Here is a 13543-nt window from a genome sequence, read left to right as displayed (position 1 = left end):
AGCACTCGAGTAAGTTAGCACATGCACACAATTAAAGCATCCTTATCTCTTAATCTGAAACACTGTACAAACATCAGCATACAGCACACTGTCCATCAAGACTACAGCGTTCGTTCTTCTGGCAACATGCATAAATCATTTTCGTTAGAATACCGCTTTCAACAGTCATTGTGGCGAGGGTAGTGCATGGGACTTGTGCACAAAAAACTAACAATGCATTGAGCCACATAAAGACTATGTTGCACAAAGGCCTGTAATGGTCCCAATATAGAAATGAATGAAAAGGGATGTCAAATTAGCCAATGATGCCACAGTGACATACTGTATGTAACCAGAATCTCAGTTGCCTAAAATATCTTTGTAAGCTAGCATTTGTTAAAATGCTAGCCTGGTTAATACTGCAGGTTAAAGTTTGGTACCCATAGGCACAATATCTTCTGACATCATGATTACTTATTCCTAATTTATAGGTTGGGACAAATGCAGGTCTTTCTCATGCATTTCCTTCCCTTTTCAAAATAACTCCTCTTACACATTACTTTTTAATCAACCTGCACATTGTTTTGGATTCACGTACCCCTTTTCGATCCTTTGTGCTCTGTGTGTTCAGTGTTTCCAGGCGTCCCGTTGTCCCTGCTGTTTTCAGAGTCCTGGTTCACCTCCATGTGCTCACTGGAATCCTCTGCCGAATGTTCAGCAGGCCCATTTGTTGTGGGTGCCGCCAATTTGGCCTCAGAAGCCCCGTCAGGCTTATCCCCCACCTCGTTGACTTCTGCCAATTCAGCGGAGTTCATCACTTCAATCTGTCCTTCATCTTCATTTGACAAAGTCTGAGATAATTTCTCAAGGACCTGCTGCTCCACATTTACTTCCACGTCACCCGAGCGACTCACCACCTGCTCACAATTGGCTTCCACTGAATCTGGTCTGCTCTCAGGGATGAGATTTTGTGAACTTTCCTCCTTCTCTGAACTACTCCGGCTGCAATGCAATGACGACGATTCAGCCTCAGAGGAGTGTGGGTTCAAGTTCACTGGAAAACCATACTGTTGGATGAACCCCACAAACTTCACTCCCTGTTCTGCAGCTACCTGCACCTATGGATTCAAAAGAAAGCAAAGAGTCTGTATTTAACATTTGGCAAACATAAGAACTTTAGGTGAATTAAAACAATATCTTCAAAAAACTAAATGTTCTGTTTTTTGTTACAACAATTACGAAGAATGATATGGAATGTGCATGTTTTTGTATTGCTGATGCACTGTTCCTCCTGTGGTGTGTAGGGGGTTCATATTGAACCTTACATTAAAGCATGGAAGGGTAACAGGTTGGAGAATGGACACAATCCCAGAGCAAGCATCTTATCCACTATAGCAAAGGTGCACAACCAAACTTTTATCACAGGCCACATATCCAGAAAACTAGTTTAACCTCACGTTTATAGCAGGGTGCATATTACTAAAGAATAATCCGAGTTTAACCCACTGCTGCAATATACATAGGCATATATACACCCACCCCTCGTTATGTCGCCCCTCGCTATACTGCGGATTCGGATATATCGTGGTCCTGGAGTTGGCTCCCCATTTTTACAGTCTAACTGTGCATGCCTTAGCTGCAATATATATAGACAATTGCACTTAGAATTACTTTTTGTAAAAATATACAAAACAATTAAAATCAAAGCATTCATATCGTACTGTTATCATATACACACACACTGCACAATAACGAAAAGCAAATTAAATATCTACTTGCTGAAGTGCTTTTAAAAGCAATGCACTAGCAAAAGTCACAGGGCAGTCGACTCCCTAGCAACAACAAACCTCTATGTGCCGGTTTATGCATTTGAGAAAGGAGAGGAAGATTAATGAAATTAATTGGAGACTTAAGTTGATGAGAAGCAATTACCATCCGCAGTACAAATTAAAATGGTGTGCTGCTTTTTATACGAAAAATTAGAAAAAGCTGGTTGCGTAGACGATTTTGGACCCTGACGACCCCTATAAAACGAGGGAGTGATTGTACAGCATTTGCTATTATAGCTTATTTGTTTTTCTATGGGTCTCTCGCTATCTCAGCCTCGATATACTGCGGATTTGTATTGGACCCCGACACCCGCCAGATATCGAGTGGGTGTGTGTATATATATATATAGATATAGAGATCGATCGATCTCTATATCGATAGATAGATCGATAGATAGATATGCAATTTCCCTAAGAATTACTGTTCATTTTACTTCGTACTGCACGATACACATCACAAACAAAAATATACAAAACAATTAAAAACAAAGCATTAATCTTGAACTGTTAGTATAAGTGAAATGGAATTAATACACTGGGCCGCAGTCAGATGATAAACGGGTCACATGCAGCCCACGGGCTGCGTGTTGCGTGTCCCTGCACTGTACAAAAAAGGCTTATTTGCACCACCAGTAACCTGCTGTAACCTGATCTCACACAACACTGTTACACTAGCTGGGTCATTCTCAGTACAGAATGTGACAGGCGTGTTATACAAACACTTGACTGTTGTTTATTGTAGTGGTTTATCAGCTGCTGTAGAACTGTTTGAAGCCAAAGTGGCTGAAGAGTCTCCTACACTTGAATATTTCAAATGGTAATAATTTAAGCATCCATGATTTTGTTTTACAATTTACAAATAGATCATTGAAACATATGCTAATGTTTTTCACTGCGACACTGGTTTAAAAAAAATCCTTATTTGAGACAGAGGAGGACAAGATATGACAGGTTCCACTGAGCCATGAATAATCAGCTGCACTGAGATTATTCAATTCATTTATTTCTAGATTTAAAATGTATTCCTATATATGGGTATGAGATTTGAATTAAAAAAATAATAATTTAGTGCAGGGATTTGCAATTGAAAACATTCATGTATAAAGCATGAATAATATAATACAATCCTGCCATTGGTTAAAATGCCCCCTCCCATGTGAACTGGGTGCAAATACATCTGAAACCAAATTGATCAAATATCCATTCCCACAAATCTAACACTACATGACTACAGCTGCTTTCCGGTACTCACTCTCTTAACAAAGCCCTGAATGAGTTCTGCACCAGGAAGCTGGTCGGAAGACAGGCACATGTTCATTTCCAGGCTGTGGGGCTCACCGTTCTGGTTGTTTTTTTCAGAGCTGTATGGAAAAGAGGGAAACACTTATAACAGACCATGCAGTAACAAAATATACTGAAGAACTGTGGTCTGTGTGGATTAAACTGTGCATTCCATTACATTGTACGTTCACTATGTTGCAGTTTGAATGCTTTTCAAACACCATGGTACTACATATTAGTCATGTATCCTAATACTACTATAGAATAACTATTATATACACACACACAAGTCGGCTACTTCCTATTATCAGGAGCTGCTTCATGTTTACCAGCATGCTATATCTCTGCTGCTGACAATGCATCCTGTTTTAAATGTTGTCCATAATAATCTGCTGGTTAAGGGCATGTGACAGAGATCCAATGATTCTTGGTGTTAGATCTCCCTCCCGACCTGTGAGGGCGGTATGTAAAGAGAACAGAGTACCCTGGACTGGATGGTCCGACAGTTCATTTCCAGGATTAGGCGGCCATCTAGAAAGGGGGCGGAGCTACGGTACATTAAATCATCGACCCGGAAGGGAAACGATGTGGCATCCGCTGATTGGAGGAGCGGTTGCACTCATTAACCAAGGGGTCATGGTTGACGGTATTTAAGGGGACGTAGGGATGTGATCTGCTCCTTTTGTGAAATGGTTAAACGTGAACCGGAAGGAGAAACCTGTGTTGTTATCGTGAGTGTTTTGTTTGTTTCTTGTCCTGTCTAAAAATACTGTTTGTTATTATTTAGACGGCTGAAATACAATCCGGAGCTGTCGCCAAAGGCCAGCATTAAACCCGGATCAACACCACTGCACTTTATATCATCCGAACTGTATCTTCACTACGAGCACTCGAGCACGCACTGTGGACTGTGTTTGTGTCTGTGTTACGTGTGGGTGAATAAGAACGGGACTGTATATTATTTGGGAACCAACCGTGGATTTAAACAGAGCAATACACACCGCTGTATTGCCTGTTAACATTGTTTATTATTTACTGTTGTTACGGCATCCGGCAATTGGTTTACAAATTAAACAACATTGCGCCTGGATTATCATTGTCTGTCTGTTTCTTGATCACTGCTGCATTACCTTCACCTGCACTCAGTTAACCACTTTGCCACAGGCGAGCATACTTCTTTTTCCATTCTACGAGCTACAGTTTTAAAGTCTAAACAAGCAGCAAATTCATGGTAACTTTTGCAGTAATTTATTTTCTTTTCAACCTTAATTCTGTTCTTCCAAAGAGCAAGTTGGCAGGTGCAGTTTTTACACTTTCATCGTTTAGACATTTCATCAATTTCTTTCAAACATGTCTGTGTTCTTTCCTTTCTTATTATACGATCCTCCAATAACTACAACTGAAGCAACATTCGGCTAATGCATTGTAACAAAATGCTTATATGTTTTATCAATTTTCAAAATGAAATTAACCTGGGGGGACTTTAACATTTGCAGCTGTCACTTCAATATTCTCACTTGGAAAAAGATCAGCATTTTTTATTGATGCATTTCAAGCACTACTGCCTAGAACTTGCAGTTGATTCACTTGCTTTTCTTTTGCTCTGGAAAAAGTGAATCAGATGCTATTTATCCTTGCAACTTAAGAATAAAGGGGCATCTGCCATTGAAGTTTAATTGGATACACAGCACAATTTACAGTATATAAAGCTCTAGCAATGAAACAAAACAGAACAAATATAATGTTTTAATTTAAGTAAAAAAACTTTAAGTCCTAAATACTATTGTATTTCTTGCTCTTATTGTATTACTTGTATTGTAACACTTGAAATGTATTTGCTTACGATTGTAAGTCACCCTGGATAAGGGCGTCTGCTAAGAAATAAATAAATAATAATAATAATAATAATAATACTATGATAGCAGAGGCATGTTCAGAAGACCCTTATGAACACTTTTTATAAATAACACCTTAAATGGGAAATTATGATAATGTAATGCTTAAATAACAATTATTTTAGAACAAATACCTTTGTGTGTATATATATATATATATATATATATATATCTAGCTCTCCGCTACAAGTTGTGCCGCTGGAACCCCCTGTAATGGCTGTGTTTAAAGACTGCTGTCATTTCCTGCTCAGCTGGTTCCAGTTAAGGCTTACAGTTGACAGTTATAAAGTATTATAGATTTTCTTGTTGTTATTGCATCTTGCAAAGCACTTTGTGATGGTGGTCCACTATGAAAGGCACTATATAAAATAAAGATTGATTGATTGACAGGAGACAAACCACCCACAGATGGGCCTGATCTCTAAAATCCGTATTGGGGTTGCTGCACTCTGTGCCTTCAAAGTACCGGTAGCACTCAGCAATTAATTTTCTGTAAAAACCACAGGATGGAACATTGAGTCTGGCATTTCATTTTAATTTTACAGAAATCCTGTTATTTCCAATCTGCCCCAGCCGTTAATTGCTTGAGGCTGCAAGATAAGGGTGCCAGTTACCAGACATTGTGCTTAAATTACATTTTTACATCACTGATCTGTGCACATTTTATTAGTCAGGTTTTGTTTTACCATATGTAAGGGATAACACACGACAGGGCATGGGTTGTGTTGCATTAACATATGGCTGTGGTTGGGTTGGAGGCACTTCATACCAACAAAGACGTATGTTAATGCGACACAACCCACAAGCCCTGGAGTGTGTTATCCCGCTTATAAAACAGACACAATAAAACGTAGAAAAAAAGAACAATTTTAATATATATTCTTCCTCTTTGAGAAAAAATAGTCCGTCAGACAAGGTTCTATTTACTGGAAACATTAAACTGGATGTTTTCAACATTTCCATTTATTGTAAAATGTTCCATTGAAAAAGGAAAATGTGACGAATTAATGAAACATCCACTAGGAAGGGCTGTAGAAAGTGTTTTCTCCTTTTTATCCTTAAGTTTTGTGGGAGGAGTTGCAGATTAAGACGGACGGTCGTAAGGTGCGGAAACAACTGAACTCCACTGCTTTGGGTTTTCATCCGAAGCAGTCCAGTAGCTTCTTAAACTGGATTCTGCTCTGTGACCAGTAACTGACATTATTTCTCTCGCCGCCAAGCCAGCTTTGCTAAGTAGGTGCGCAGCAGTGCTTCTTGTGCTGTGGTTCGTATAGCGACGAGACAGCGCTGCTTCCAGTGATAAGCGAGGCATCACTGAAGCGAGGTGATTCACTCCCATTGATTTTAGAGTATACCAGATAGCTTCATCATTTCAGTGGCATAAAGGAAAAACTGCCAGCATCAGGGGGCATTTTAGTGATATATTTTTAAAATGAGGCAAAGGGGATTACCAGGCATGACATACATACACCCACGGTGGCTCTCTATTTATTTCATTAAAAGCTTTGTGATTTTTTTTGTCTCTTTGTTGTAGTTTAAGGGTACAAATTCCAGTCCATTTTCATCTGTAGTGACAACAAAGAACATAAGAACATAAGAAAGTTTACAAACGAGAGGAGGCCATTTAGCCCATCTTGCTCGTTTGGTTGTTAGTAGCTTATTGATCCCAGAATTTCACCAAGCAGCTTCTTGAAGGATCCCAGTGTGTCAGCTTCAACAACATTACTGGGGAGTTGGTTCCAGACCCTCACAATTCTTTGTGTAAAAAAGTGTCCCCTATTTTCTGTTCTGAATGCCCCTTTATCTAATCTTCTTTTGTGACCCCTGGTCCTTGTTTCTTTTTTCAGGTCAAAAAAGTCCCCCGGGTCGACATTGTCTATACCTTTTAGGATTCTGAATGCTTGAATCAGATCACCGCATAGTCAAAGCTGACACCCAAAGCTGTCGGCTTTAAAAAGATGCTGCCCTTCTCTGCCATGCCTGGCCATGTGTAAGTGAATATCCAGCCAGACTTTCTGCACCAGACCAGAGGGTGTGGTGCTGGAGAGAGCAGCTGAGTTTTGTATCTTCTCCAGGTCAGCAGTAGTAATGCGTGGATGCTGAACTGCAGTGTCTTTGCCTGCTTTTCTGTGTCTTTTCATTATTGACAAAAATACATTATTGGCATTTTTATGTCAATGCCGTTTCCATAGCGATTGAGACCAGCACAGAGGCTAACAAAGCTAGAAATTGAATATTCTTGACCAGCTGAATTACACACTGAAACATAGAATTCTCGTAATTGACTGTTTAAAATGTCAAAAAGAAACTGGTTTAAAGTCGATTACCATTTCTTTTTCTTTCATCCAATCAATAAAAACACCAGCAGCCCAAGCAGTTGTTGTTTTTTGTGTTTGCTTCATTTTTGTTTTCTTCAATTTCTTTAAGTTGTTGACTTGTTAATTGTTCGTGTCTCTTGCTTTTTTTTCCAACACAGGTTTTTCTTCATATTCTAGCCACTTGTCTACTGACGCCTCTGAAAAGATCAAATGTGATGAAAGGAATCTCACTCATATTTAAAAGCTTTAAAAGACCTTTCACAACAACGTACAAATACTTATGGCGAGTTTAATATATATCGTGTATTGAAAATGTATTAATCAAACTGTATTTAAACCAAAAATAGTTCCGCTGTGCATTAAGGTTTTTTGCATTTTGCATGGAACCATAAATAAAAATAAAAAAATTAGTATTTTTTTATTTTATTATTCTGACAAAGTTAGCACATGTTTGCACTCTTGCCCTAGGTCTGTGGCAGCTGTGACTTCAGAACTCCTTCCAAACCAGCAAGCTCTGATCTGACTTCACTGGGCTGGCCTACTAGGCCACAACTTTCTATTTGGATTCCATTAACTGGCTGCTTTTGATCACTTAAGAATGTGGCCTTTTATCCGTTCCCACAAGGGGAACTTGTCTTTTTCCACACAGCAATTCTAGAAACTGTGTTTTGAGCGATAAATAAGACTTGTGAAGTTGGGACTAATACTGCATCACCAGGGTCCCAGCCTTAGCAAAGTCCTGCAGCCACAGTATGTTCTGACGCTTGACAGCTGCTGATCAGTGGACTGGATCTACCAAGGGTTTTACTGATTAACCCTTTCAGGACCAAGCATTTTTCAGTGGGATGCTCCTCCAGGACCAGGCGTTTTTGGCTGTAGTTGACTCTTCCTATAAAAATTCACTAAAAATCTATATTCTTTTTACAGTAGCATCTTGGAAATGGTGTCCTTTTTCTCACAACACTCTGGGGAACATTTTAAAGTACTTCAGAAACCATACAAACTTTTCACTTTTTTTATTCAACACTATATATATATATATTTTTTTTTTTTTCTAAGTATTTTTTAATATGTATTCTGCTTAGAGATACATGCATAAAAACATGTTATTCTATGACCCGAGGGACCTTACAATACTTCCTGAAAGTTTTTTTGAAAAATATTGACGTTCTGGGCAAATCACAAGACATCACAAGACAAGTTTCACCTGAGTGATTGCAATGACATAACACATGTTTGTTCTCAAGGTATTTATAAGCAATAGGACACAACTCTTGATTAATTTTTCAATATAAATGTTTATAAATAAAATAAGTTATTCATTCCATTATTAGCAGTAATAAGGAAAAAGGCGTACCTGATACATTTAGTTCATGAAATAGTATCTGCTTATATCTACTCGTTTCTTGATATTTTGTAAAAACATATATATATATATATATATATATATATATATATATTAAAACACGAGACAGAATAAATGTCCTAATATAACTATGTAAAATACATCGAATTTACAGTGTTTTTCCATGTCTTTCTTACAAGTTTCTCTAAAGCAGGCTCTGATGTCTTTTCTCTCCGCGCTGCCAAAACTTTCTCTGCCCTTTAGACACTAAATGCCCCTCTCAGTAACGTCGCACGAAAAAAAAATAAAACAAAAAACTATCAGGAAGTGAACGTCAGTCCCTCTCATATGCATTGATATGTGGTTCGAGCCTGTACTGCAAAGTACGGTGGTCCTGTAAGTCATCAAAACAGTACTTTTATCATGTTTACACGATCGTGGTCCTAGAAACCCACTTCAGTAGGATCATGTTAACACGATCCCGGTCCTTAAAGGGTTAACCACACTTGCAACAAGTCATCTTAATGAAACCACAGCTAGGGTTTAGCATTACACACACCTTACATTCAATCTGGAGCTTGGTTTGGAAATTAGAAAGGGACATTAGCAGTTCCTGGCCTGTAAAACACAGCTAGAAAAGATAAAATGGTACAAGCAGCTCAGCTGAGCAAAGGCCCTTAGGAATGTGTCAGCATGCTTCTGTTTGCACAGCCCAACACAGTGCTTCACTTTGGAGGATCACCCCGCATGGAATAAAGCCAGACCTCATCTAATCACCCCACAACTGCCATAACATGCAGTGACACCTACTTAAGGGTAGGAAATTTGAATGAGAAAATGTAACCCAGTGCAAAATTGTCCTTTGGTTGGCACAGCATGCAAACTACGACCAGTACTACTGAGTAAACACATCAATACTGAAAGAATCTGAATCCCTTTGTAAACTGTTATCAGTAAATTGATCAGGTCTTAGTGTTTAAACCCAGACACAGTGTGCACACATCATATTTTAACACAAAATACTCTGCTACAGAATGAAAAGTGAGGCAAGGTTGGATAGTAAATATGACTTTATATATTTTATTTAAATATAGCCGATACAGCATACGTAATAAATATTGACATATATTGTGTTTAAATAAAGCTGATACAGCATAAGTAAATACATAAACAACAAATAAATAATAGAACATGTTTTTGAAGTTCACACCGTATAGTTAGCAAAGTTTGTCTACATCTGGTTTGCGACTGTTGCATAATCCAGGTATATCCCGTCTGTCATATTTGTTTTCGTCGAGATGAATTTGTTTTAATTTCAGAAAGTCAGAAAACAGTGACAGTGATGTTTTAATCACCATTTTGGTGTTTGGAGCATCTTTCTTTTGTAGTATGTTTTGTAATTCAGTGTTCAGCCATTTTCTGTTGAGAAGAGTGCAGAGGAGAAAGGCGTTCCTTTGAAACGGGGCGGGACTGACAGTGATGTGAACCAATCACATGACAGACGGAGACTATTGACCGGCGGTTTAAGGATGTGAGGGCAACAGTTAAATCTGCTTTTCCTCCCAATCACAGGCCAGGATTTCCAATGACTGATACATAGTGCCAGGATTTCATATATATATATATATATATATATATATATATATATATATATATATATATATATATATATATATATAGAGCATCAAAAGAAACTTATCACTATTATAACATATTTATTTTAGAAAAAAAATAAGGTATATAAATGACGGACATTGACAAAATGTTTCTGGTTTCTTTTTAATCACTCGATCATTCATCCTTGACCATGACACGCTTGCACTTCATAACCTAATTAGTGAGATAGTTGATTGGACACTGGATATGGAGTGATTTCAGCTTCTGAATTGCAAGCTTGAATAAAAGCAATAAAGAAAATCACAGAAAAAAAACAATATGCCACGTCAGTCAAGAGAACAGCACCTTCATGCAATAGGCATGTTGGAGGGTGAACTAGGGCAGCGTACTGTGGCTCATCGTCTAGGGTGCTCACAGCCAGCAATTTTAAACCTGGCAGACGGTATAACCAGACATACTCTGTCATTGACAGAGCCACAAACTGGGAGACCGAGAGTCACAACACCTGCCCAAGATCGACAGATCATTTTGCAGCATCTTCATGATGTCAATTGTTAATCAGCACAATAAAAAGTCACTGCACCTGCTGTAAAACAGAGTTTGTCATTTGTAGACCTGTTTTCAAACCCTAGCCTCCTAGCATAGTAAGATGAGATGTGCTTACAAAACACCTGACCATTCAAGGTATTCTAGACATTTAACAAAATCATTAAGGGTATCAAATCTTAAGACCACTCTTAACCAAATCACATGTGTATCCTTAATCTAAACAGTTCTCTTATTAAACATTTGGAGATGTGTGTCTGTGTGTGCATTGCCTGTGCCTGTGACCCCTTGCCATTATGGACTTCATACATTTAATGAATTCTTCTATTCGCCAAACTAAGATTTGGACTTGGATCCTATCCAATTGTGCTTCAATAAAAATAAAAAAAAACATGTTTATTTATAAATAACTGAATAGATGTGCAAGCTGGCATATTATCTAAGCTTTTTTTTCAGAAACATTGAGCATCTGTGCTAGTTATTATTAACTAGAGCACACAGTAGACGTCATGTTGAAATGCGGGGCAGCTGGTTTCTCTTTCGAGGGAGGAAGCGGTTACCTGTCTGCCTGCTTGATGAGCACGGCTCTGAAGAGGCCCTCCTGTGGAGTCTGGTCCTTCTCGCCGGCCGGGTGCACGAAGGGATGGACTGCAGCGAGGACGAAGCCCTGCAGGTACAACTCCTGCAGCTGGACGGGCAGCTCATAGAGAGACGAGAGCTTGACTGCTGAGGACCCGCTGATCTCTGCTGGAGACACCAAGAACAACAAAAAAAAATGCTTTTTTTAAAACACAAGTAAGAGTGTGTGATCTCTTGGGTCCTGCGTTTTACGCGACCTGTTTTTTTCATTTGTAATTCAACTGCCAGCCACTCCAGTTATAGTAATCAAATTCACAATTAAGAAATCAACACATTACGCTTTGACTAATTAGAAAAATAAAAGCTAAGTATAAATGGTAATTGAATAAATTGATGCGTTAAAAGAAAAATTGAGAGACTTAAACATGGAGTCATAGACATAGCAATCAAAAAGCATTTCATTGAGTGAACGCACGCAACAATATCCACCTGGTGTTCTGTACACCGATGGGTAGAATTTATTTTGCACAGCTTGCAATTTATCTTTGGAACACACTCGAAAGTCAACAATAGACCTACATTTATTATCAAAAAAACACAGAAAACGAAAGGCTGAGATTGACAGCTATGAGACAGTGTCCTCCAGTAAAAAACGCAAGGGGAACGAAAATTATGAACACCGACGAGAAGTTATTTTCGATTTGACAGAGGCATTTGTTTGTGCTAATATTTCCCTGGAAAAAATGGATAATCCCAAACTGTGCATTTCTGAACAAACATGTAATAAATGCGGGACTCAGGAGCAATTCCTAAAGCAGGTCAACTGAGAAGGGAATAGGTATTATTATTATTATTATTTGTTTATTTAGCAGACGCCTTTATCTAAGGCGACTTACAGAGACTAGGGTGTGTGAACTATGCATCAGCTGCAGGGTCACTTATAACTACATCTCACCCGAAAGACGGAGCACAGGGAGGTTAAGTGACTTGCTCAGGGTCACACAATGAGTCAGTGGCTGAGGTGGGATTTGAACCAGGGACCTCCTGGTTACAAGCCCTTTTCTTTAACCACTGGACCACACAGCAATCCAACAAGAAGGCTGTGCTTTACCCATAAAGTTGCCACCTGAGCCATGCATAACACGAACAAATGCACATAACAAATGCACATTTCACCAAACACTGTAGTGTTAAAGGACCTCCAGAAATTGCTTAAAGATGTGCAAAGTTTAAAATCTCAACTCTCCCTAATTGCGACGCATGCCAAGGGACTGGTGGATCTGATTCTGTGGTTTGAAAGCTGTGAAGTGAGAGTCCATCAAACATATAATAAAGTTGCAGAATTAATAAATACATACCGAGCAATGGAACAAGAGGTACACAGCACAGACGCCACAATAAATAAACTATGTGTAAAAACCTTCCATGACGTTTCTGAAAAACTGACTAATTACTACAACCTGGATCAATGCAAGAAGAAACCATGTTTTTTTCAACCAGCTCATAACTTTCTGATGGCAGTAAGGATACTCAACCCACAACAAGTGTGTAGTTTGGATCTGGAAGCCCTCCCATTATATTCTATTCCAGGATTTGATGCTGACTGTAAATCAGAAATGGACAAAATACCTCCCATATGCAAAAGAAAACGGATGTATGATGACTTTGAATGAATTTTTTGAATGATTAAAGCTGAAGAATTATTTCCCAATTTAACACGAAAGGCTTAAATATATTTTGTCAGTTGTTCCCTTCTTCTTCTTCTTCTTCTTCTTCTTCTTCTTCTTCTTAGTAATATATATGTTTCAGCATTGATGTTATGATTTCAGTATTTTATATAAATTGTTCCAGGAATCAGTGCTGTTTTTTTAAATACTTTGTTGACAAATGATATGTTCCTACTAGTAAACTGAAACATTTAAATTATTTATTTACACATTCTAAGAAATAATATTGAATAAGACGTATTAGTAATAAAGGGGTGCATGACTAAATAAATGTCTGTAGCTGCTGCTGCCGCCTAATCAACGTGCCAATGCGTGTTAATAGAATGACTAATTGAGATGATTAAAGGAATCGGCAGATTATTAATCAATAAGTGGTTTAATTAAGCAGACTACATGACCAACTTGCGGTGGGAGGAATGAAGTGTAG

At 38.4% G+C, this 13543-nt stretch overlaps 1 protein-coding gene across 4 annotated transcripts in view; it reads right to left on the bottom strand.

Annotated features, from left to right (window-relative positions):
- LOC117394750 (raftlin-like) overlaps nucleotides 1-13543 on the bottom strand; it is a 40935-nt gene that overhangs the window by 9747 nt on the left and 17645 nt on the right. For 3 of the 4 annotated variants that reach the window (XM_033993263.3, XM_033993265.3, XM_033993264.3), the window contains exons 3-5: nucleotides 11371-11557; nucleotides 3061-3169; nucleotides 578-1097 (exon numbers count right to left, since the gene is read on the bottom strand). In XM_033993263.3, the coding sequence (XP_033849154.3) occupies nucleotides 578-1097; nucleotides 3061-3169; nucleotides 11371-11557 (816 nt within the window). The remainder of the gene's footprint in view (nucleotides 1-577; nucleotides 1098-3060; nucleotides 3170-11370; nucleotides 11558-13543) is intronic. The other variant, XM_033993266.3, reaches the window with a different exon arrangement.

The sequence above is a fragment of the Acipenser ruthenus genome, chromosome 3 (genome assembly GCF_902713425.1).
Source record: "Acipenser ruthenus chromosome 3, fAciRut3.2 maternal haplotype, whole genome shotgun sequence".
NCBI classification, from domain to species: Eukaryota; Metazoa; Chordata; class Actinopteri; order Acipenseriformes; family Acipenseridae; genus Acipenser; species Acipenser ruthenus.
Note: the sequence above shows the minus strand (reverse complement) of the source record. Positions and strands in the feature narration are given on the sequence as shown.